This window comes from Protopterus annectens, chromosome 14.part0 (assembly GCF_019279795.1).
Source record: "Protopterus annectens isolate FY-2018-M chromosome 14.part0, PAN1.0, whole genome shotgun sequence".
Taxonomy (NCBI): domain Eukaryota; kingdom Metazoa; phylum Chordata; order Ceratodontiformes; family Protopteridae; genus Protopterus; species Protopterus annectens.
In genome coordinates this window covers 496,829,239-496,856,115 of record NC_056748.1, presented here as the reverse complement: position 1 = coordinate 496,856,115, position 26,877 = coordinate 496,829,239, and the positions used below count along the sequence as shown (strand labels likewise).

At 37.6% G+C, this 26,877-nt stretch overlaps 1 protein-coding gene across 1 annotated transcript in view; it reads right to left on the bottom strand.

Annotated features, from left to right (window-relative positions):
• LOC122788688 overlaps positions 1–26,877 on the bottom strand; it is a 728,859-nt gene that overhangs the window by 503,332 nt on the left and 198,650 nt on the right. The window contains exon 5 of the mRNA XM_044055582.1: positions 18,836–19,015. Within this exon, the coding sequence (XP_043911517.1) occupies positions 18,836–19,015 (180 nt within the window). The remainder of the gene's footprint in view (positions 1–18,835; positions 19,016–26,877) is intronic.

The following is a 26,877-nucleotide window of genomic DNA, read 5'->3' as shown; positions in this document are numbered from 1 at the left end:
CATCTGCAAAATTAGTGACTCCTGATGTTTACTTTGACATGAGAAAAACAGGTGCCATAGAACAGTGGCCCCAGCAACTAACCCTTGGTGATAAATCTTTTAGTGGAAAATGGGCCACGAACCCTATGTGGATTCTATCCGTAGGCCAACTAGCTATGCAATGAGCTACACAAGGGTTATAGTCTCAACTTGAAGGTTAAACATCATTTTCAGTTCTAACTGGTTTATGTGAAGCCCCCACTATTGGGGGGGGGGGGCTATAATTTCCTGGCACAAAGCAGAACCTGATATAAGATTTTTGACCCAACAGTGAAGCAACTGTCCTTAGATAATGAGACAAGCTGACTTACAGAAATTGGAAGGCCTATTTTGATATTATTCAGTACATTAGAACCCAGTGACTCGAGTATGACACCAGCAGCAAGTCCATGAGAAAGCGAAGATTATATAACCACTGCACTTCACACACTAACTGCAGCCAAGCAAATGAAAGTGTGAAGACAACCACTACAATGAGGCCTAAAAGGCAGAAGAAGGTCCATGCTTAAAACTTGTTTGGCAATTTATTTCACAGCACTGAGGATATGATTTGCTAACAAGCTGCATTCTGTAGTCCTGGGTTTGACTCATTCAACCTACACTTGCAGACTGCAGTGATTAGCAAGTCCCTGGATTACAGAGTGCACTAGGGCACTCCATAAAACAAACAGGTGAACTTAGCTGGTCAACAACTTAAACTATGTAAGCAAATAAATACCCTGCATTGCAACCTTACTGATGCTGCCTCTCTCCAGGTAGGCCTGACAGATATTACAATCCTCAGTGTTGAACAACACGTGATATTTTCCTGTTTAAGGTGATCCTCAGGAATTGCAATCACCACCTCAGATAAGAGTCATTACCAAACAGTCCCATGACAGGGCCACTGCAATCCAATTATTCAGAAAAGAGAAAACAAGAAGATTCATCTATTGCAAGATCTCTGTCACAATGGCCACCACCTTGGCAAACTCTTTATAGACACACAGGAGATATTGCATGTCAAAAACTACTGTTTCTTGCTCTCTTTATACAAGCAAGTCTCAGAACATAGCTACAGGAAGACTTCTAGATCCTGTAACTGAAATTCAGAATGTCAAAACTGGGTAAGTCACAGATGCTGTGCAGAACTCAGATAAAGATGAAAATGTGCGTTTTGTGTTTTTATGTTTGTTTTCTTTCCTTTTCACTTTTCTCAGAGTCTGTGTGACCTTGGAGTTTGCATATGTAGAAATGGTGGTGGGGGAGATGCCCCTGCATCATTAATGCAGGAGGACAAATTGTTCTGTGTTGTGGTCACTATAATGATGCTTACTAGACAAGGCCATGAATTTGACTGGAGATGTTTTATTTGCAATTACCTGCTTGTTAATTAATTTTATTTATTTATTGCTTATGCTTACCGGGAGAGTTTGGCTGGGTAACAAGTTCCATTTTCAGCAGAGGTCCGGGGAGAAAAGCTCCACAATATAGAATCGGTTACACAGTTTAAGCTTTACAGCACACAAAATCTACTCTGTTTAAGCAACATGGTAAACAAACATTTTGGTATATACAGTATGGTATGTACACAGGTGGAGTTATTAGTACTCAAAATCGTCTACTCAGGTTAAACAATATAGTATACAAACATTTCGATACACACTGTATGGTATGTACATAGCTGGGGGTATTAGTACAACATTTAGGCCATTAGGAAAGAATGGATTAGTAGGAGGAACAGTTGAGTAATAGGTAAAACAGTGGTGGAATAGTCTGAAGAAGTACGAGAAAATTATTAAAGTATGGAGTAGATTTGTATAGTGGAGGTATGAAAGTATATAAGGGGTGGAAAAGTTGCTGTGGAGGTTAGAAAAAGCAGTAAAATGTTGAAGGAGATTGGGGAGGAGGGAAAAGAGAAGGGAGGAAAAGTTTGGTAAGGATTGGTGCTGTACAGTGGAGAGGTAAAAATATAAGGTAGTTCAAAATTTTACAAGAGAGTAGGGGAGAACGGGATGAAGGAAAAAATAGAGAAAAAGGTTAGATAAACTGTGAGGGGAATGAAAAGGAGAGGAGATGGCGATGGTGGCGTGAGAGAGGAGAGTGAAGAGTGAGCTGCAGGAAGGTGGTGCGAGTTAGTTGGTCTGACAAAGGAGGGAGGGGAAAGGTGTCAGAGAAAGGAGTGTGGCTTAATCAAGTTGGCAGCAGGAACATAACCATGAGGAATGTAGGTGTTACTTTAAGTTGTGCTTGATGCTAGAGAGGGAGTTGCTCAGTCCGAGGCAGAGGGATGTTATTCTATAGTTTTGCAATGGAAGTGGAGTAAACAGCATCACCTGCGGTGCTGTTTGATTTAGTGGAGTTTAGGAGTATTTTATTGTTAGAATGTAGTTGTCTGGGAAGTGTCTATAGCTGTACTATGTGCTGTAGGTTGGGACAGTCATAAAGCTGCTGTATAATGTTGTGGGTGATTAGTAGTTTAGGCAGTTTTGTAATTCTAGCCAGCTTAGTTGTTTCAGGGCAAGGCAGTAGTAATTGTGGTATGGTAGGTAGCATACAAACTTGGCTATTTTGTTGTAGAAGACCGCAAGTTTAGTTTTTTAGAGTTGTATGTAAGCTGGTAAAAATGGGTGAAGTATACAGTAGTGAAGGGAAAAGAAGCCCATGATAAACCACTGTGGAGTCCCAAATTTCAACAACTAGTACTAAAAAATGAAGCCCATACACAATGAATTAAGGTAATGGACTGTGAAAACCCCCAGGTACATCTATCAGTTCCAGTGACACCATACAAGTACTCTGCAGAAGCAAGAGTGTTATTCATCTACCTCCTCCAGCACTCCCACAGACCCACTTAGAAAATCACCTTCTGAATTACATATGTCAGACTTACTTTGCTGAAATTGATGTGGTTCTTGACAAGAAGAACCTCCATCCCCTTTGGGACAAGGAAAAGTCAGGAAAAGAAACCTCTTGCTTCCATCTAATGAGGGTACAAGCAACATTTAGTTCTAGCATTCAAAAATAAGTCTAGAACCAACCAGTCCATGGTAAATGCTTTTTCAGAGAAACAGAAAATGTGGAGAACTGGTCTCCCACTGGCAGTCCTGCACTGCAGTCTGTATTTTACTGGGCATGTCATTCTTCAAGGAGACTTTGTGGGCAATGCCAGAGGAGGTGATAGTGCCATGTAACTGGGCCATTCAAGTCACCCATGAAAGGTCTTTTTCATTCTGTGTTTTGGTTTGGCCTAAAAAGGCATAAAGGAAGCTAGGGAGGAAATCATACAGATCTTCCTTTTTTAAAAAAAGAAACAGATCTATTAAATTATAAAGTATGGCATAGGCAATCTTACATTTATATAAATGAAAATAAACTATACCAACACAATTTCAATTGCAAACATTATACATTACAAACCATGCCAAAACAACTGCAGCTGCAAACATTATACATCACTTATAATCTAGCCAAACATTACATAGCGCATTCAATTCCTGCCTTCTTTTAAACCTCATTCCTCCTCTGCATGTATTGATCCCCACACTCAAACTTCCCATTTTTTTTCCTATGTAACTTTTTACCCTTTTCTAAAGATCCCAGTTCCAGTTGCTTTATCTCTACTATCTTCTCTACTTCCAGTAAAGTTGGTTTAGACTTTGATTTCCATTTTGTAGTAATTGTTTTTTTTTTTGGCAGCCATCATAATTAGACTCTGCAAAGCCTTACAATGTCTAGGCAATTCCGATTCTGTATCATAGCTCAAAAAAATAATTTCCTTAATTACACCAATTTGCTTACCCAGCATCTCTGACAGAGCAGACTGCAAGGAAGTCTGCCAACTCATTACACTCCCAGAAAATATGTTCCCAGTTACTTCTTACTTCCACATCAAATCCCCAACATTTTCTGTCTAGCAAAGGAAACATTCTTTTGACTCTACTTGGGGTAAGAAAATACCTATGTAAACACTTCCAAGCAAAGATCATACATCTTCTAGACTTTGTTGCATATTTGAGAGACATATGTATATATCCTCCTCATTATTTCTTTGTGAATTGCATAACCTCTCTTTCCAATCCTTTCTAACGTTTTCGGAGTCTTATAGATATCATGCAATATTTATATTCTCTACTAACTACGCCTTTTAGTGGCAACTTCTGTTCTAAATTCTACTAAAAACTCTACCAGTGCTGGTCTTTTGTTTAGGACTCCCCGTTTCTTCTCTTTGCCTATACTCGGTTATCAATTCTTGATAGGGAAGGCAATCTCTAACCTGTAGTCCAAATATGTTCTCAGCGTCTTCCCATTATATTACCTTTCCCTTTCTAGTTATTTGTTCTTAATAGCTTGGTTCCTTTGACAGTTTTCTACAATAAATTCCAGCTCCCTCTTGCCTATTGTCTGTATCCCCTAATTGCAGTCATCCTTATCAACAGAATCTCCTTTCTCCATACCCATTTTGGCTTAGTTCTTCGTATACTTTCGGCTACTTTATGAATATAATATTCTATATAATTATTGTTATTTTCCTTAAAGGTCTGCATTCAAAATCTCAGTTTCTCATTGTTTCTTGAGCTTCCCCATGTATTATCATCTCTTTCCACTTTGATTTATAGTTTTCTGCTTGTGCTATGGATAAGAGCCTTAACTGTATTGCTCTGAAATAAACCTTCAAAATTGGGTAATCCCAAACTGCCCTGTTCTACTGGAAGAATAAGCTTACCCCACTTGACTCTTATTAATTGCTACCCACAGCTTCTTCTCTGGTTGATAAAAATATGCCTGACCTGTGTACAAGATTAAAGGGGACTAAAACATTTTAGATACTTGCATATTACTATCAATATCCATATAAAACAGAGTTTCCATTTTCTCAGCTTTGGATTATCTTTTGTTTAGTCTCTTCCCACATATCCTTGGCTGCCACACTGGAATCATTTTTAATCCATACTCCTAAATACTTCATTTTATCAGGTCCCCATAAGTATGGATATTGCTGAACCAATGTATATGGGAGTACATAGTTTACCACTATTCCCTTTGTTTTAGCTTCATTAAATTTTGTATCCCAAAAAGATTTTGGGGACTTTGCCCCAGGTATTCCGCTTAATAACCACACCTTTCTTTATCAAACTCACATGTTCAGTTCTTTCCAAGTGTGCCTTCTATAGCATAGCTATCTACACTCTATATTTTAATATAGTTCATTAATGTTTCTTTTCTGTATTTATCTGTGAGACCATTAACATTTAAATACACAGGAGACATCATCTTATTCTTCAGAGATTATTATTCCCGCTTTTTATGTATAACAGCTTTTTGTTAAATGTCTAGTTTCTGTTTGTGTTACATGCATTTATTGTTTGGCAGGTTAATCTTTTATACAGTTTCTTGTCATCTCCATTTGAGCCTATGTCATATTTTAAAGAACTGTTTGTTTTATTGAAAACCCTCACATACACACACACACACACACACACACACACACACACACACACACACACACACACACACACACACACACACACACAATATCCCCCAAGACCTATTAACTTAATAATAACCCACAAAACTATGCAGATCTTCAAATATTGGAGTGTAATCCTCCCAATAGGAACAAATGTGACAGCCACACATACAGTCTCAAGCTAACCTAAAAGAAAGGTTATTCATGGTATAGCTTGTGGTTCTATTAAGCGCCGTCGGGTTTTGCCTTATCTTTATAGCTCTCTCAGCTGGGAAAAAACTGGAATACGTTCAGAAAACATTTTCTCCAAGCCATTTTTCTTCATCAGATTTTACATCAGAGACATGAGAACCAGACACAAAACTGTCTACTAGGAAAAAAGCTTTAGAATAATCAATATTCTTTTTTCATTTACTTGCTTTCTCATAAAACTTATTACTAGATTAAGCCTTAACTCAGTCATTCCCCTATGCAAGAATGAGAAAAAGCACACTAAATTTTTCTTTTGTCATGCTCTTTTAACCAGATCTTTTTTTTTTACAGTGCAAATCCCACATTTCTTGAAACTGAACAATGAGAAAGAGAGAAGGGAGAAAGAAACAAAGAAAAAACAGGAGCACTTATTTACATTAGTATCCCCATTACACCTAAAAATAACTGAAAGAAAATTACTTTATAACATGCAAAGAAAACCGTGCACTATTTTTCTGAACATTAATGACATGAAAGTAAGGCATATGAGTCCCCTATAAGTTTAGCAATGTCAAAAAAAGTACAATATTTCCAGATTTTCTTGTCCTGTCATGTTTCACAAATATAATTATTGCTTTGTAATCCCACATTTGTCAATTTCCAAGTCACTGATTTTATTCTCCAAATATTAATGGCATGAAGTAAGGTATATGCTTTAGAGTCCCCTACAAGTTTAACAAAGTCCATGAAAGTCCAATATTTACAGATTTTCTTGTTTTATTCCTGTTCATCTCCTTCTCCCAAACCCTGTCTCTGCTTCATTTCTTTATTCTTCTATGTAACTCTTGTGCTTTTTTTCCCCTCTCGAACATTTTCTATTGAAACACTGAAAAAGATTTCACTGGGATAGTTTCTCTGTGGTTTTTATTACCAGCAAAACAAGAAGCAGAACATCCTTCTGTTTCACAGCTCACTTTTTGTTGGACAAACATTTGTATTTCTTCCTTAGGATGAACTTCATGAAAAAATGGTTTTGTTTCTCCAGGGAAAAGTATTTTGAAAATAGCTGGATACAGCAATTTGAATCTCACACCTGCTTTTCAACATTCCCTGAATAATGGGATAAATTTACTCCTCTTCTGCGTGGTGTACGAGTAGTCATTTTCCACAAACACTCTGCTGTCTCCCACTTTTAGCATTTTGTCCTTCTGCCACAGGTTTATCAGAATCAACTCCTTCTGCTGGTAAGATGGCATTGTTAGTATTAAAAGTCTAGGTTGTTTTCTCATACTCCAGTTTGTAGCATACACATGATGTGCCCTTTCAATTTACAATTTCTGTTGTGGAATACCAGTCCAGTTTATTTTTGCTTCTAATATAGTCTGTTCCTTCCAGCTTCTCGGGTACACCAGAAAATTTCATGTTTTCCCAATGTGGTCTGTTTAATTCTTTTTTGAAAAATCTCTTCTTGTGCAGTCGCATTTTCTTCATTTTGACTTCTGAGTTTTGCAGTTTTACCACCTTATGTGACTATCTGTTTAAAGCTTCGTCCATTTTTTTCCACCCTTTTACTGTTTCAGTTGATATACTCCATCAGTGTTTATTTATTTTAGTCAGGTCTGTGTGCAATTGAATTATACTTTCCTCTAGGCTACTGAAGTCATGTCTGGGGCTTGCACTGCTTTTTGCTGAACAGCTACAGTACTTTTTTCAGTCAGTGGTTTTCTGTCACCTTTTATAGTTGATTCACCTTCTGGCCCTCTGTACGTCTTTTTTTTTTCCTGGCATCCAGGCAGTGAGTTCACTTACTAGCCAATTAGTGAAATTTACCCAGAAATCTAGGGTCACTGGCTTTCTTTGCTAAATTTCTGTTTTCACACTGGGAGAGCTAGAATTAAGATGTTACTCAATGTGCAGCCATCTTGGAAGTCACTTCATACAGATCATCATGATAGACAACAATTCTTTTTTTAGGAGTTCAACCAGGTACCTGAAAGCACATCCAATGAGGACACCATTCTGGAAGGTGACATCCAGAAAAGTCTTCCTCAGCTAATTCCTAAATGACAGAACAGTCGAACTTAAAACACCCTATTTGAAAGCCACTAAGGAAGCGGTTGTAAAAATATTTTCCAGAGATTCCTTGACCCTCAACTTTTGCAGCTCTGACAGCTTATGTAATGTCTAGTCTACAAGGGAGGACTAGAACCAGGACTGATGTGATAAGGGCCAAGGTGGCAAAAGAGAACATCCTCTTGCCCATTCCATCTGTTCCCATCTGTGGGAGGTTAAGATGATGCTACAACCTTTGCAATTTATGCTCTGCTGAAGAGAACACATATCAGCCCTGTGCGGCTTAGAAAAGATTTTATTTATTTATTATTTTTATTTAACATTTGTTGACCGGGCTAGTCTAACTGGATATATGCCCATTTTCAGTAGAGGCCCGGGGAGAAAAGCTCCAAAAGAACAAATAATTTAAACAAATTACAGTTACAAGGCATTTAGGTTTGTTAACAGATACATTATAGAGTAGATAAGCTAACAACACAGATAAAATACCACTTCCCTTATTTACAGGATTGAAAAGAAATTTTTTTTTTTTTTTTTTTTTTTAAGAGTAGCAAGTAGGAAGAGGGAAAAATTATAGAATAGGTCTAGGTAAGGAGTGGAAGGAGACTAGTAAAGGAGGAGAATATAAAGAGGAAAAGGAGAGAGAAATAAAGTGCGGAAAGCTTTCAGAAGAGCAGGAAGCAGGTGGAAATCTATTAAGTGTAGCTGGGTGAAGTAGGCCCAACTTTTATGTAGAATGAGGTTTAAAAAATGAAAAAATAAAGGGTGGAATAACTAAGGAAGAGTCAGATGGTGAAGTAATGGGAGGATAGAGTATTTAGTCAGGGTTGCTACAGGGACAGAGCCAGTGGTTGGTAAGATGAAGTTTAAGTTTCTTTTTGAAAAGTGAAGTAGAGGAGATCTTAGTGAGTTCATCAGGAAGTAGGTTCCAGATTTTCCCCACTATATAGGAGAAAAGGGAGTCACCTGCTTTATTGTTGGATTTATGTATGGATACTAAAAGTTTTTGAGCTGAGCGAGCGTTAGAAAGATTTTTATAAGGACTGATAAGATTTGTAAGAACTGGTGTTTTATCAGGGAAATAAAGGATTTTTTGGGTGATAATTAGTTGCTGAATTAAGAACTGATTGTGCAGCTCAAGCCAACCAAGTTGTTTTAAATTTAGGCAGTGGTGTGTTCTAAATGGGGAGCTGGTAGCAAATCTGGCTATACTATTATAGGAGGTAGTCAATTTGTTCAGGTTAGTTTTTGAAAGATTAGTGAATATAGGTGAAGCATAGAAGAGAGTAGAGATAAGGTGGGTGCGGGCTACGGTAGTTCTGGCTGTGGGAGTGAGGAAGGGCTTGATTTTGTAGAGGGAGCCAAGCTCTTTGTTTATGGATTTAATAGTGGTGTTAATATGAGTGTCACAGTTAAGGCTATGGTCAATAGTAACCCCTAAGAGTTTGGTTGTTGTGTCAGGAGATATAACTGTGCCGTTTTTAGATACGATAGAGAATTAGATTGGAGTAGATTTTTGTGTTGGAGTAAATAGCAGTAGTTTAGTCTTTTTGGGATTGAGAAGGAGACATCGCTGTAAAAACCAGTCTTCTACAAGCCCAAAGACATTTTGGGTGAGGGTTTGAAGTTCAGCTAGGTTTGTGGCTGAGGAGACTAAAGTGGAATCATCAGCATATTGTATGGTTACAGCTTGGAGGATGCTAGAAGCCAGATCATTGATAAATATGGAAAATAAAAGAGGGCCTAAAACAGATCCTTGGGTTACACCAAGGGAGATAGGAAGAGGGGAGGATGGAGTGTTATCCCAGAGCACTGCCTGTTTCCGATTATCTAAGTAAGACTTGAACCACTGCAGTGCAAGAGTGTCAAGTGAGAGTGATTTCAGAAGATTCAAGAGAATATGATGATTTACCATGTCGAATGCTTTTGAGAGATCAATAAAGACAGCAGATGAGAGGATGTTATTATTACGGTTTTTGTTGATGTGATCAGTAAATGAAAGAAGGGCAGTAGTAGTGCTATGGGAGGGACGAAAGCCATGCTATAGATGCCAAGATATCAGTTCTACTCTTCCAGGAGTCTGTAGACAGCATCTGTCTTTTTTTTTAGAGGTACAGTGAAATGAATCTTGATACTTCCAAGCTGCATAAATGGGATCCTTCATGGCAAGTTCATAGGGGATAAGAGAGGGCTACTTATTCTTATCCAAATACTGAGTCATGTACTTCTGTGGTGAATGAAATGGGTGACATCAGTCCATGATGAACTTCATTATTTTATCTCAACAAAGGAGGACATCTACATAGGGGACCTGACCTCATTATCCTTTCTGTAGTCAATACAATATAACCTCACAATCAAAAGATAATCCCTACTTCTAGATACAGAAGGAAGGACATAGCCTGAGCTCACCCAGTGTGCAACACAACAAATAAACATCACATGGATGTTGGGTGATGCAGCACCACTGCAAGCAACAGAACATATCAGAAGTGACACAGAGTCATGAGTGGCCTAACTGTTGGACTTAAACCATCTTTAAGGGAATATTCCTAGATCTGTGAAGGTGCATCTCACCACCATTCAAACAGTTTGTGAGTGTCCAGCGTTTTGACAATTCTCATAATCCCACCTGTTGCTCGTCCGGTCAGGATAAAACAGACTAACAGTTCTGGGTTCGGTTCAAGCAGGTCTATTACATACAAACACATCAAGATTGAGGCTTAGTAACAAACTTAAATAATCTTATAAACAGCTAGACTACTGCACTCAGACATGTTAACACTCTGGCTGTTCTCTCAAAATGGCACTGCTGCCTGCACGTGTTCTCTGTTTATTCTCATGTGCCCTCACTTTGAAATGTTTCTTAAAGTTACAACACAAGCTCTGTTCTACACCCTCCCTCTTTCAGAAATAAGTCATGCACAGTAATAATGATAACAATCATTGACATGCAATTGCACAGAAATAATCCTTTGACATGCATTTATACAGAACTAATTACAAATGAAACAATCATGTCCAAATTGCTGTGTATTTTACACTAGGTCTGGAAATACTACCTAATCATGTGACATAAAATCCAGGACTGTGTTTAGCAACATGGACAGTCTTTAATGAATGTTCAACTTCAGGGATATCTAGGACATCATCAGGAATGGGAACAGATACTGAGACATGTCCTTCAACAGGAACATCGCCTGGATTGCTTTGAGATCTAGAGTCTATATCACAGGTACAATGCTGTGATATTGTTTCAGACACAGGAAGAAGATGCCCGAGATTTCTTCTGTATTCTATACCCTCTGATTCCACCACATAAGATCTCGGCTTGGCACATATACCTCTCACTTGACCAATTTGTTTGCATCCTCACTACCTCTCCTTCTTTCAATGGACGAAGAAATCTGCTTGTTTTATCATAGCTGGACTTCTGGAATGAACGATTTTTAAATAGCTGGGCTTTGCTTGCTCTGGTGATTTTAGCATTAGGCACCATACTGGAACGGATAGGCAAGGTTGTTCTGGTTTGTCTAGATAGAAGTCTCTGAGCAGGTGAACCAAGTAAATTGTCATGGCGTATATTTCTGAGATTAAGCAAATTCAAGAAAACATCAGTATTGTCATGCTTTGACTCCTCTAGTAATTACTCTGCACTTTGTACTGCACATTCAGCTAGGCTGTGGGTACTCAGGACCACTGGTACATGGATAAAGTCTCACCCTTTTGCAAATTTCTGAAATAGCTGACTGGTAAACTGGGCACAGTTGTCAGAAATAACTTTGTGTGGACTACCATGGACTGAGAAATGACATGACAGTACTGGAAGTTGTAGTAGATCAATCTCAAACCAATTTGAATAAGGAGTCTACCAACACTAACTAATGTTGACTGTTTCACTCGAATAGGTCAGTGGCTACTATTGGCCAAGGTATTTCAGGAATCTGGTTTAGCGGAAGGAGTTCTTTTTGCAAATGCGGTTTAGTACCATTGCAGACTGAACAATATGAAAGTACTTTATCAATATCTTTTGATAAAGAAAGCCAAAATATTAGCCCTCTCACTCTTTTGGTAGCCCTGGAACCTGGGTGGCCACGATGCAAAATCTGGATGTACTCATGTTGTAAGGAAGTAGGAATGACAACTTTAGGACCTTTGAAAATGATACCATCTTCCATCAACATCTCATCTCTGTAAGGAAAATAAGGTTGCACTTCTGTTGGTACACAAGATTGCTTTGAGAGCCATCCAACACCGATGAAGTGGTTGAACTTTTGCAAAACTGGATCAGTCTTGTGATCTCAAGTGTTGTGGTAGAAAAATTATGCACTTCCATGACATTGAAGTCAAAATCCTCTGCATCAAGCTTTTCTGTGGTATTTCTGGGTGATCTGGATAAGGTATCAGCCACATAAAGAAGCTTCCCTTTTGTATAGACCATTTTGAAATTATACTTTTGTAATCTAGCATCATTCATTGTATTCTCGGTGGAACTGTATGCATAGACTTCTTTAAAATAGTCCCTACAGGTTAATGATCAGTTTCAATCTGGATAGCTCGGCCATAAATATAATCATGGAACTTCGAACATGCAAACACAATTGCCAAAAGTTCCTTCTCAATTTGGGTCTACTGCATTTCAGTTTGGGTAAGAGTTCTAGATGCATAGGCTACTGGTCTACCCTCTTGAAGAATAACTGCACCAAGACCAAACTTTTTAAGCATCACAGGAAAGAATCACTGGTTTGTGGATATAGTATCTTAACGTAGGTGGACTGGCAATTTTCTGTTTAAGGTCATCAAATGCTCACTGGTGTTGTTCCAGCCATGACCAGGTAACATTTTTGAGTGTCAGCTCTCTTAAGGGTGCTGATAATTCACTTGAAGTCTGGTATAAACTTGCCCAAATAGGTAACCATACCAAGAAAATGCTGTAAGGTTTGGACATTGTCTGGAGCTGGCATCTATTTTTTCAAGAATAGCTGTTTGGAAGGATCTGGTCATAAGCCTGAACTGGTAAATAAATTACCTATATAAGTAGCTTCTGGTAGCCTGAATTTACATTTCAGAGGACTGAATTTCAGATTCACTTCACGTGCTCTTTCCAGAACTTTCCTGAGGTTTCTGTTATGCTCTGCTTCACCACTGCCTCCAACTAGTAAATCATCTACTATTATAGCACATGGATAGCCTGAAAAAATTTGCTCCATTGCACACTGAAAGACTTCAGTGGCAGAATTTATTCCAAAAGGCATTCTGAGAAATCTGTACCTACCAAATGGTGCGCTAAATGTAGTCAAGTAGTGAAAATCTGTGATCAAGCATTACTTGCCAAAATGAAGTCTTTGCATCTAAGACAGAAAAAAACAGTGGCATTTGGCATGAAGGTCTCAACTGTACACATAGGATGGTTGGGTCTCTAATGCTTTAAGTATCTTGGGCCAATACAAATTCTGATTTCATCTGAACGTTTATGAGCAACTACCATGGAAGACACCCATTCAGTTGGTTCTGCAACTGGACAAATCACACCTTTCTGCACCATTTCATCTAACTGGACTTTGACTCTGTCCTGCATGGCTACTGGAACTCTTCTCGCTGGTCTGACCACTGGACTGACCTCTGGGTCTAATTTCATGGAGTACACAACTGGAAGTTTACCTAGCTTGTCTTCAAAAACATCAGCATACTCTGTGAAAATAACATTGGTGAAACTGGAACTAGGACATGTGCTTACATGATGGAATTCTTTGGTAAAAAAAAAGCAGTTTCATTCTTAAACTGTCTCTGAGACGTAATAATGACTGCACAGGTCTTTTGACTACATAAAATTGCAAGCTGTAACTGTTTCCAGCTGAATAGCATGAAAGCACTACTGAGCCTTCGGTTTGAATCTCTTCACCTCCATAAGCAACAAGCTTCACACAATTGGCCAAATTAAGTTGTTCACCAACTCTTACTCTAGCAAATGTTTCTGCTGACATAACATTATACTTTGAACCAGTGCCAACTTTGAGCTCTGTGGGTTTACCATTAATAAGGACAGTACAAAACACTGTTTTTTGCCAACAAATCTACTGCATTAACCTTTTCACCAACCACTGATACACCATCTACATAGAAAGTAGAGTTGCAGCTTTCAATACGATCAACTTGGTTTTTTGAGTGATCTTTCTTAATAAATGAAGGAGGCTTGCTTAATTTACAAAGCTTTTGAAGGTGGTTCCATTTTTTACACTTGTGGCACTGCTGACCAAATGCTAAGCACGTTTCTCTTTTGGACTCGTGATTAGCAATACAATTACAACAGTTAACCAACACTGTCCTGGCACTCTGGGAGGTTGAAGAATTCAAGCACAGCGAAATGTGGAACCAACAGCTTTATTGCATTAACGCAATTAATCCACAATAGCGTTTTCGTCTTAGTTATACTTCTCAGATGCAAAACAGATTTACCAAGCTGTGACTTCCTTTTATACAACACGTAATCAATACAATTATTTAATCAACCAATTAAAATCAATTCCTTAAAGTCATATATTCTTTAAAATAATGTGTGTTTGAAATCTCGTATTAACAGTAAATAAAATGTGTAAACATATAATGCCTAAAATTCAATCTCTGTTTATAAAACCAATGAAAAAATAGAAAATGTATATGTATATGTAAATACTATACACACATTTCAAAATTTAAAGATCGTCCTTAATAATAAACTACTTATATAAAGATATGTATAAATATAAATATAAATATAAAATATATAATATAAAATATAGGCATCCCAACTACGCCACCCAATAATCTAAACTTTGACTTGTATTTTTTCTTTTTTTCTTTATAGTTTAGCAGCTCTCATCTTTAAAACGGGTACTATGGATAGATGTTCATTAATTCCTTGATGCTTATTAGCCTCTAACACCAACTGCCAAAAAAGCTCCCTCACATCTATCCTCATCTCCCATGCACCACCCCTGGGGTCAGGGTCGATATTTTCCAAAACAAAAAATATCCACTTGGAATTTTTACAATCCAATGTGTGCTAATACAATGTATTGTTACCATCATGTGTCCTTACAGCATTCATGTGTTCATACACTCTCCTCTTTAATTTACGTGTGGTCTTACCCACATAAAATGCCCCACGTATTTTACATGAGGTAAGGTAAATGACCCCCTCACTATTGCAGTTGGCAAAGGTGTCTGCTTCAATAATCTTCCCTCTCCCTGTAATATACACCTTGTCCTGATTAATAATGTAGGGACATTGTGGGCAAGACCCACACTTAGTTCCCTTCCTTCTTTGGTTAGTAACCTTCTTTTTCTGTTCCAAAATGTCCTTAAGGTTTCTTCCTTTCTTATAACTAAATTTCAAAGGGACTTCAAATAATACTTCCAAATCAGAATAGCCACTAAATTTTCCCCAATGTTCGGCAATTATGCCTCTTATAGTTGGAGTGTCAATGCAACATTGTAGGACAAAAATCCCTGCAGGGTGGTTATCCAATTCCTTCCTGTTATTTCTAACTTGATGTTCTACGTGATCTACCCGTGTTAAAACAGTAGCGTTATTACTCCCGTTCTCAATAACTTCCAGGCTTACACCCAAAATTGGTCTAAACCTATCCTTTCTACCCAACCTTACTTCAGCCACTATTTGCTCAATTAGATCAACAGGGTATTGTCTTTCCATAAACATGGCCCTCAATTTATTAATCTTTATTTCAAAATCTACATTGCTAGAAGTCATTCTACAACTACGTATAAACTGTCCCTTTAAGGTACTCCTTTTTTGTGTATAGGGATGGGAGCTTGAAAAGTGTAAATATGAATTTGAGAATATCCCTTTCCTATAAACCACAGACTTAAAGTATTGCTTTTCAGGGAGTTTCTGTAGAGTAATATCCAAAAATTTCATATCCTCATAACTGATATGGTGGGTAAATTTCAAAAACTTAGTAGTTTAGTTAAGATACTCTATACATTCCATCAATAAAGCCTTGGTTCCTGCCCAAAAAATACAAATGTCATCTAGGTAATGTTTACAGAAATTCCAATATTGGGCGTATTTAGAGGTAAATACAAATGCAAATTATAACAGTTAACAATAAGACTTGACTTGGGTTTTCCTGATTCACCATTATGCTGCACTGAGCATGTTCATTTTGCCAAGCTAGTCTTACAACTTGCTGGAAAGGTATGGGCTCTCCCTGGAAATCCTGCAGGGGCTGCAGCTGCCATGTGCTTAGGCCTGTTTCTGTTAGCCGTGTGTTGCATGCTGTCAGTGTTTGCTCTAGAGGCTGCTGAAGCCATGCTCTTATCACTTGCAAGCATATTTGTGTGCCTTTCTGTAAGCGTGTGTATTTGACAAATCTCTATGGCTTTGCTCAGCATTAAATCACTGTCTTGAAGCAAAATATTTCTTACTGCAGCATTAATACCACACACTAGCCTGTTTTTTTATCAACTCATCTTTCAAATCACCAAATTTGCATGTTTTAGCTTTGTTTCTCAAGTCAGTAATGTAAGTTGCAAATGTTTCTCCTTGCTTTTGGTCTCTTGTATAAAATAATTGTGTCTCCGGGTTGCACATTTCTCTAAATTTACATTTCAAGCACTCAGGGTCCTCCCTTGATTCAGCTTGTACAACAATATGGCGGTTTTCCCCTTCTCCTGCATATACTGTTGGTGCATACACAAATGAACGCTCACTTTCAATGGCCTCTGACCCCACTAGATTAAGCAAAATAAATGCCCTCATACTTGCATCTTTGTCAGAAAAAGCTGCTTGTATGAAAATATATTCCTGCTGAAATACTTTCCAATTCTCTGCAATATTATGATGAACACAAGTGGATTGGGTCTGCAAAATTCCTCTGCCATGCCAACATACAGTAATAAAGACCCTTGGAATTATGTATGAACATACACACATACGTCAGAAATTTATGCCAGAAACTTACTATGCTCAACAGCACTCTTCAAAATAACTGCATTTTTTAAAATAAGTGCCTTTGAAGACTACCTTTGATATTGTTTCACATTCTAACCTTGTAAATGTCTTCTCTGAACAAAATTTTTGTAATTCTAGCCTTGCTTGGTTCCAAGATTACCTCCCTGGATGCCAGCAAGCAGTCTCTTGGCAACAGACTCTATCACCTCTTTTGCCAGTAACTCTAGGAGTTCCCCAAGGCTCTATCTTAGGCCCACTTCTATTCTCAATATTTACAAATAATCTTCACTTGTCAACCCCTCAGGCTTCCCTCATCCAATATGCAGACAACTCAACAGTAACATGTGCTGCATCCTCTCTTCTAGAACTTCAGAATCTAACACAAAAAGCCTTTCTTTCAGTTGAGTCATGGCTCATAAATGCCCAATTAATCCTAAACCCTAATAAAAAAAAAAAAAAAAAAACTCATGATCTTCTATCCTAACAAAGCTACCTCTCCCACTATCTCATTTAACATCCCTTTTCTTAATACCATCATAACCCCAACTTACTGCAAACTTAAATACAATATTCACATTTCCTAGTACATAAAAAACTTGGTACACTATATAGGAAGAAACACTACTTCACTAAGAATGCCAAGATTGCCATTACTCAAACCCATATAATCTCAACACTATTGTACATGGCCCCCAAACTTACTAACCTAAATAAATCTGAGATGTACTTAGGCCCCAGTGTGTCTCTTCAGAGTGTTCCTCTACTGATCTGTTGTCATCAGACACACCAGCAAGCATGACTCAAAGAGCTCCCCAGCAAAACAACAGCTTGTCAGAAGAAAAAAAAAAAAACATTTTTAATGATAGTTTTAGCCTATGCCTGGCCTCCTAGTCCTGTATCTTCCCCTCTCTATCAGACACTGACCTGGTTTTGCACAAAGGGGGTCTACTGATAGTTGTTGTAATGGACCTGTGATAGTGTTTAACATTCTGTGCCTCTCCCAGGTAGTACAAACAGTATTAGTATGGCTCCCGGATTGTAATCTGATGATTAATGGAACAATTCAAAAACTTCTGATTTTAACACACCAAATATGGGAACTGTCTAATGATACACCTTAGGATACACTGAGTGTCAGAAATGAACTTTTGAAATGCAGGGGTTGAGTGTGCTCTCCAAACCTGACAAGTAACTTCATGAGATGTGCAGGACGAAGGTATAGAAGCTACAGAAACTTCAGAATAGAGTATCTTAAATAAGAAAATCTGAAGTTACATACTGCAGAGGACCTCTGAAGTCAGATCTACTAATTTTCCATAGAAAAACAAAAAAGTCCCAAGTAACAAGAGAACTAATTCAATGTCTTCACTGCTTATGGAAAAAAGGACAATATGAGGAATAAAAGGATTGTCATAATTTGAATCATCATATGTCATTACCATATACTGTAGAATATTGACTTACCTATTCATAATTGTTCTGCAGGAGAGCGTATCTACTCTTTCTCTGACTGCCCTGCAATGGTCCAGTAAAGTGCAACACACTACAATAACAGGATTAGACCTGCTTCTTTCTAACATCATACCATCAGTTAGTGACTTAACTTTTAGTCACCTGAAGTCAGAGAACAAAATTAGCCAAAAGCTTTAGTTATTTAACATTTTTTTGCACTTTGCTGAGGAAAGAACTACAATAGCTGGGATCAATTGTACTTTGTGTTTTGCGTGTTTATGACAAGAAGCTTTAATGGATTTAAGCAAACCCATTCAGCATTTTAACTAGAATGCTTTCTGAGTTATTAGAAATAACCATCACATTTATATATTATATGGATTACTGGAGTTTGATATAGTTCAAGTAAATATATTTCCAAATTATCTAGCACAATCTGTTATGTGGTCTCTGACTTCAACATTATTACAATGTTATTTTGTCTTGTAGTATACCCAGTCCTCTGTAATAACCTACACAATTTTATATTTTGCTTTTATTAATCATATTTTAATCAATATTTGCAATGCCTCTTTCTAATACCCCGAATCACACACTTGCCTTACAATGCTGATATGTCTGTAAAATTAAAAAAAAAAAAAATTACACACTTGGGTAGATTCTTAAAAATGTATTACCTGTGCTTGAAGGTCAAAGGTCAGCATAGAGAAACAAAGATTCAACATGTAATACTGCCTCTGAAGACTTTCCAAGGCCCCACCAACTCTGAATGCCATCATGTTCTGTCTTTTGAAGAGAATTACTGAGGCACATATTAAATGGAAACACCCAAAAACCATAACACAAGTGAACCGCACCTGTTAAGACAATAGTTGACATTCATCAAAACAACATCTTGATTTTTATTAAATATTTTCATTACAAAAAGCATACATTTTAGAAGCAGCATTGAAGCCTTTCCTTTCCTTCCAGGAATGGCCATTTTAAAGATCTACATCTGTGGTGGCTGAAAAAAAAAAACAAAGGCTGATTCAGTTATATACACAGAACAATCTAGATAGTAAAAAATCTTTATCTTTCAATCCAGTCTATTAGTAAGTGATAATCTACAAGTTTTTTTCCAGTTTTACATGACATGGGAAACTCACCAGTCCTGCTGATTAACTCAAATTAAAAAAAAAAAATAAAAATAAAAAAATACATGCACATATATATATATATATATATATATATATATATATATATATATATATATATATATGGGTCTATATCATAACATGGAACATTCAAAATGTCAAGTGTTCTAATATCGAACCCTATGAATCGAAAATTTAAAACATCAAACATTCAGAACAGCAAATTTTTTCCTAAGGAAAAAATTTGCTGTTCCAAAACACATATACACAACACAAGCACACCAAACAGCAATCCACACACATACACCGAAACTCTTACACCTAACCCTACACTAAACTATACATACACCACTAACTATCCACTTACCTTAACCCAAACCCTAATGCTAAGGTCCGTCACTATCACACAGTCATCTCACCCACACCCTAACCCTAACGTCCACACAATCGCACACTTACCTGACCCGCACCCTAACCCTAACTCACCTGACCTGCCCTAACCCTCACATCCACAAAATCACACACTTACCTGAACCCGACCCGTAACTTTCCACCACAGTGCTGAAAATACCGAAGCAACAGAAATGGACAACCAAATTCTTTCCCTAGGAAAAAATTCGATTTTTGTTTCTTCGATATTTTCAACGGGTCGATATTAGAATACTCGACATTTTGAACGTTTGGTGTTCTGATATAGACCCTATATATATATATATATATATATATATATATATATATATATATATATATATATATATATAGTGTGTGTGTATACATATATATATATATATATATATATATATATATATATATATGTGTGTGTGTGTGTGTGTGTGTGTGTGTGCATGTATATGTATGTATTGCCAGTCATTACGTAACTGCACATTGTGTTTCAAGTCACAAGTAGTACAGACTGTACTTAAGCTGTATATTGTACATGCAAAAGCATGCTAATCTACATATGCATGTGCAAAACTCCAAGCATCTCCACTCACAGATCTGCTGGTTTACAACAAGCTTATTTAAAAAACAAAGAAAGGTAAAGAAAACATTTTTAAACTGTAATAATAATAATAATAATAATAATCATAGCTACAATAATACTAACAATCTTCATCTTCTAACCATAGCCGAAGCAGGATTTACAGACTCCCCAACTTATACACATACTCAGGGTTCCTCCTTCATAGTACTGCAACTCTGTGGCACGTAGGTATAAAGCCCTGACTTTGCATCAGAAATAACCGGAGTTCAGAAATCAGCTCAGACTCTGCAAAACCAGAAAGGGAGGGATGGAAAAGGCATTGATATGTCTCCCACATCCTAAGGGGGTCTCAGCTAGCTTGACTGTTATTATGGTGCTAGGACAGAAGCCAATATAACTAAAGGGCAAATGAGCAGCCAATGGAGGGAAGGACATACTCTTTAGCTACCCAAGCCAGAAATAGCAAGCCCTTGTCCCTGCATGATCCTGCATGAGTGGGACACAGTGGTACTAGTAATCCCTGGGATGAGCAGGAATGCAAGTGATTATGTCACCACCAGAGAGATGGGATTAGGATGGGGTCAGAATGGATGAAAAAATGGGTCGTCACCATGGATGAAGACTCTGCTACAAAGCCACAGGTGGGATCGCAGAGGGCCAGTGGCAGGGACAGATAGAGACAGGAGGGATCTACACCAGTTCTCTCCCTGGAACCTCATGAAGGTGGAATGAACATAGCCATGATGTGGAGTGAAGGAGCCATTTGCTGGCCTGAATGCAGTGGTAGCGGATGGCCTGCAGATGGGTTGGATAAGCAAACTTCATGGCTGCCTGAATGACTGCTTCGCCAGGTAGCTCTTGCCCCAGTATAATACTGGTTGTGTCCCAAACACTGTGGAACAAATGGGTTGAGATGAAAGTGGAGGGCTTGACGGCTGGCAATTATAATAGTGAGTACCTAAAAAAAAAAAAAAAAAGAAAGTTTCATCTCTACAGAAAACCATGACAGTAATTAGTAAATTCAACTTAATTTACAGACAAGTGGTAGATTAGCCTACCTATCTGGTAAAACAGGTTACCTAATCATTACCATCTTAGTGCCCAGACATTAATATACATTAATGACTGCAGTTGTCCTGGTATTATAAAGTACAACTGTATAAAGGAGTTACCTTAACTAGATGTGCAATTAGGATCACTGTTGGTGAGAACTTGGCTGCAGGTGAGGTCAAACATCTGGCCTAACTTCCAAAGATTTGTACCCTCTGCCCCCTGTCATGATACTGCCTCCATTCCAGAGACAAAATCACATTCTCTGAATAAAGAACATTAGCTATGCCATCTTTGTTTTTTTTACTGTCCAAGCAGCCCAGATATGGCAGTCTCTGACTGCCAACTGCCCTCTGTACAGATTTCCAAGGCTTTTACAGACTTCATTAGGCAATCTGCCTTCTCCAGCCTAATCCAAGCTAACACAAGAAACCTAACAGAAACTATGACAAGAAAACCCCACAACAGACTGACAGGTGTGGGGAGAGTTTAACAAACTAGTACCTGCTCCAGCCACTGGATGCTCAAAACTGCCAAACAGGGAAGGAGGAAGGGGAAACTATACTGTAACAGTAATCTTAAAGATCTGCTGTTATGGCAACTCCTCTACACAAGTGTACTACATTCATCATATTAATAACTGATGAGGGCATAACGTTTGGAAAGATTCGCAAAGTTCATTTGCTGGTTTGAAAGGTTGGCTACTTTCCTAAGGAAGGCTACAGGAGACCCTACAGTACAGCAGTGGCCAAGCCTGGTTTGCCCTGCATAAGATATTCTGCCTGTAGTACTTAGAAAAAATACACTCAGATGATCAACAGGCTGCCTTTAGAGCAGCCTGGGTGTTTACTCCTCTAATAAAAGTATCAATAGCAACAATGACTCTAGTACAATATCACCTGACATGCATCTTCAGAGTCTAACCACGGGCACAGTAGCAGATAGTAGTACAGTGAGGTAGCCATTTTAATACAGTCTGTTTGGAGAGTGATATCTTTCATTTCTTACAGGGTTTCAAGGCAATTTAGCCTCTAGACCATCAGTGGGTTGCCAGTACTCACCCCTCAGGCTGTATACCCTATCTCAAGGAGGGCTAGGCCAGTTAGTTCCATAATAAATTTGGGGGTACCCATCACTCGTCCAGGTTCTGTTTGAAGGATGATAATGTATTACAATACTTTAACTCCAAAGGCAGTTTATTTCAGTGATGGAAGAAGCACTTTGTAATGAATCTCTCTACCCAAAATTGATGTAATTGCTGATGAAAATTTCGATCACAGCTTCTGGTGGTTGCTAAGCTGTTATTTATGAACACTTATTGCTAATTGGACATGAAATGTACATGCATCTTAATAAAATTGTTAATTTTTGGTGTACTGTATAGATGTGTATTATTTTTTGTGCATACAAGTTTACAATGGATTTATGTATTTCTTGTTGTATGTTCCCTTTAAGAATAACGAATGACTCAATTTCACTTAATTATGGTAATTAGTTTATATAAATACTAGTATGGTGCTGCGGTAGCATTGTTACCTCACAGTAAAACGCTGTCCGGTTCGATTCTCAGCTAGAGCGTCTGCTGCGTGGAGACATGCGTGAATGGGTGTACCTTCGTTGAAGGTTGTGCGTCAGGGCTGGTAACTCGGCATGTAAAAACCAACTACCAATCATTAGCGGACTGGAGTTCCGCTGTGGCGACCCCTAACCGGGAAAAGCCGAAAGACACAACAACTAAAAAAAAAAAATTTATATAAATACTAGTGGTTTAGGTTTTAATCATTAGTTCTGAAGAAGTCCTTGACAAGATTAAAAAGAAACAGTTTACTGGTATTTCTAATAAAAGAGTACATCATCAGCTATTCTTGTCGTTATTCGACTTTATTGTGGTTCACGAGTAATTGCCAAAACACTTCTTTGTGGTAGTCTGTTGTTCATTTATTTATGGTATGGATTGTTTGAGTTCTGTCATTCCTACGTCCTTGTTTTATTTTTTATTAGTCCACAACTTAGTGGAAACACTAGCATGGTTAACAATGGATTGGACTGTGAGAGTGAAAGTTCTGTTGCTGAAACCAGAGTGAACTTTTGGGTAAGCTGACCCGATGGGTCAGACTGTTCACGCAATCTTTTTTATTGTTTCCTACTGGCTCTCTGGTATCTACAGAAACTATTAATATACCCTGTAACCATGAAGGGCTTCAGAATGGGTTGCTTTCATCACAGGCTCCAATGTGAACAGGTAGTTCAGCATCTATGGCATGGCAGCATGGATGTTTTCCTCTTGGTAATTCAATGCAAATTAATGGAGACAACCCAGATTTTGTAAACCACTCGTGGGAAGATTTTGGAACTAGAGATTTAAAAACATGACTTCAATCAGATTGCATGTTTCAAAACTGCGAATGCTGTGATAATTTGTTCTCTTACATGTACAATTCTAGTAAGTTTAAATGGTGTTTATTTAAATATCAGTTTTTACATTTGGACAATTGCTTTTTAAGGGAATGTCTAGATAAGAACCAAAAGGGCCTAGAGTATTTAAGTTCCAAAACAATGGTGTTAAAGAATTTATTTCGTCCTGAATTAATTGAGATGTTTGACAGATGGGGTTTTGCACTCATGTGAGCTATTATTGTATATAATGATAGTACTATGAATACCCTGTATCCTGAAAGTGAATCTTTAAATAAGATTATACAAGATGATGTTCTATTTACACTGGAAGAATACAAACAGGACTTAAAAAACAGTGTTTTCAGAGGTTGACAATAAATGTACAATTTCTAAAAACTGAAAAAAAAAAGTGTTTTCAGAGGTTGACAATAAATGTACAATTTCTAAAAACTGAAAAACAGCTAAATTAGCAACAGAAAAAGACTATGAATTAAAATTGGTATAACCCTTGCCCAAGTGTAATGGCTCAATGGTAAACTGGCTATTTTTATGACAGTATTTCAACAGGGCACCCAGAACATGCAGTGAACACTAACAATAACTCCAACAGAAATGAAAGGCCAGAGGGCATAGATATAGGCTTCGGAGACCCTTCTGAGTTTCCCTCTCTAAGATGATTGGATCAATTAACCAACAGACCACAGACATACAAGGAAACCATCCAGCACCCCAATAGAGGAGGGAGGGGCAAAGGAAGAAGAAGATAAAAGCTAGTATTTTTAATTGTAACATTTCTAAGTCTGTTAGTCTTTTAACACTATTTACCCAGGATGGTATTACTTGTTAACATAATAATTCTAAAGTTTTCAATTTTAGTAGTCTTTCATTAAATACTGCACATTTCTCTCTTTTTAAAAAGGGGGTTTCATTTGTCCCATCTACTACTGTCATTCTTGTTCAGATCTTGGCTGATTTTAAGTTTTTTTCAAGGAAAACAAATTTTAAGATTATATTTGATTCTGATAAAAGTTTCTCTGATTATAATTAAAAATAAAAGCATTATGAATCCTCCTTTAACACCCTAGTCTGCTCCAGTCTGAAAGCTTCATTGAATATGAATTAAACTAATTCCTTAAAAGATTGGGAAAAGAAAATACAACTTAAAGGGACAATCCCAGTGTTGAAAATTCGGGTCGAAACTACAGCTCACTGAATTAACGCCCATTTTACCTCGTCACTCCCATTCCCACCCACAGTATCATTTTTCTTTTAAACATCCTGTATATCTTTAATTCCAATCCTGTTTTGGCTCCCAGTGTCAAATTCGCTTAGGTTTTAAGTTCCTACTTAGCTGCGTCTGCTCAGGTAGTCTGTGCTCAGGTAATAACTATGCAGCTGATGAATCTGCGTATTTTATGTAAATCCTGAGTTGTGGTAATTTTTATGTTAAGTCTTTTTTATATTTGCTGATTACATTCTCTACCATTACCGACCCATCGTTTTACTCGTACAATATGCAAATTTGCCTTTTACGAATGATCGGTGTACTTGTAATTCCAGCAACTTTCTAATTTTGTAAAGTCAGTATTTAAAAATCGTACCTATTTTCGCTGTTTTTCCCCTCCGTGGTTTATCTTTTGTCCCGTTTTCTTGTTGTAAGAGGCTGACATGTACATCAGCAGCAGAAGGGCTGCTGAATCAGTCCACCGGTAAAATGAGTTGAAAATCACAATGTCTTGCTGGTATTGGCAGAGAGCACCTTTCTATTTATTTTCTTATGTCAGTCGGCACAAACAGTCCCTGTTCTTGTTCCGTACGTTATTTTAGGTTCGGTCCAGATTTCTTGCTGTAAGAGGCTTGAGAGGTATATCAGCAGCCAAAGGGACATTGAGTTTTTGTCCGGATTTCTTGCTGTATGAGGCGGGCAGGTGTAGCAGTACTGGACGGGCTGCCTTAGATTTTGTCTGGGTGTCTTGCACTATGAGGTATGAGGCTGACAGGTATATCAGCAGCTAAAGGGCTGCTGAATCAGTACGACGGTAAAAGTAAACGGTTGCGATTACTTGCTCTTATGGGCAGTTGAAAGAATACGAGAATGTGAATCAGCATACATTTTCTGAAGTAAAACATTATTGTCATTATTTATTAAGTGTAAACCACCACCTTTTGTCTCAACTCGTATGTTTTTAGGAGTGCTTAGGAGGGACAGAGCACATTTTTGAACCCAAATTAGGGAGAGTTGAGATGTGTACAGAAGGTACTGGGGCACTTTTAGTTTTATTGGGCACATTTAGTTCTCTTTTTAAAATACATTTACTGAATTATCACTTAAGCCATAGGCACATAAATTTATGTAAAAGAAAACATTCATGATTTGCTGGTAAGCCACTGTTTACAGTTAGTTAATAATGCTAGAAATTACAGTATCATACTTATTTATCATTTACTTATTCCGTTGATGCAAATCCTGTTTTCTTAACATGTTATATGAATTAGAGTGATATTTAAAAATAGTCCCTGATTTTGGGCCTTTATTTCCCATTATTTTTAACATTCTCCCTGAGTCTTGATCAAAGAAGTTGAGAGCTATGTACATTGGACATTTTTTTAAATATTAATACTACTAACCTGAGATGTTGGCAGAATAAGAAACAGTTTATTTTACATGTATTTCTGAAGTAAAAGAAGCCTATAACTCTTATTTCACCATCCTTGCACAATCAGTATCTTAATAGTAGAGCCAATCTTATGTAAACATGTCCCATTCCAAATTAGCAAAGTACATTAGTCACTGTATTTTTTAGCTCTGTTTTATAGTGACAACCAGTACACTGGTTTGCTCCTACAGAATAGAGAAATACAAGAATTAAGGATTTGCAAAAAATCTGTTACACCTTCATAATGTGTTTTGGGGTTGGTAAAGTATCCCCCCCCCCACACACACACACTCTCCAAGATTTGATTGTCATACTCGGGAGCAGGGAGTACTCAGAGGTGACATAACATCAACTTGTTATATATATGCCCCATTTTTTTCTTTAACTGACATGCTATTCAGATCACTGAAATTACAAGAATTCATTTTCTATACAGATAAAATTATTCTCCACCCCACCTATACAGTCTCAACTTCTTTGCTCTAGGATCAAAT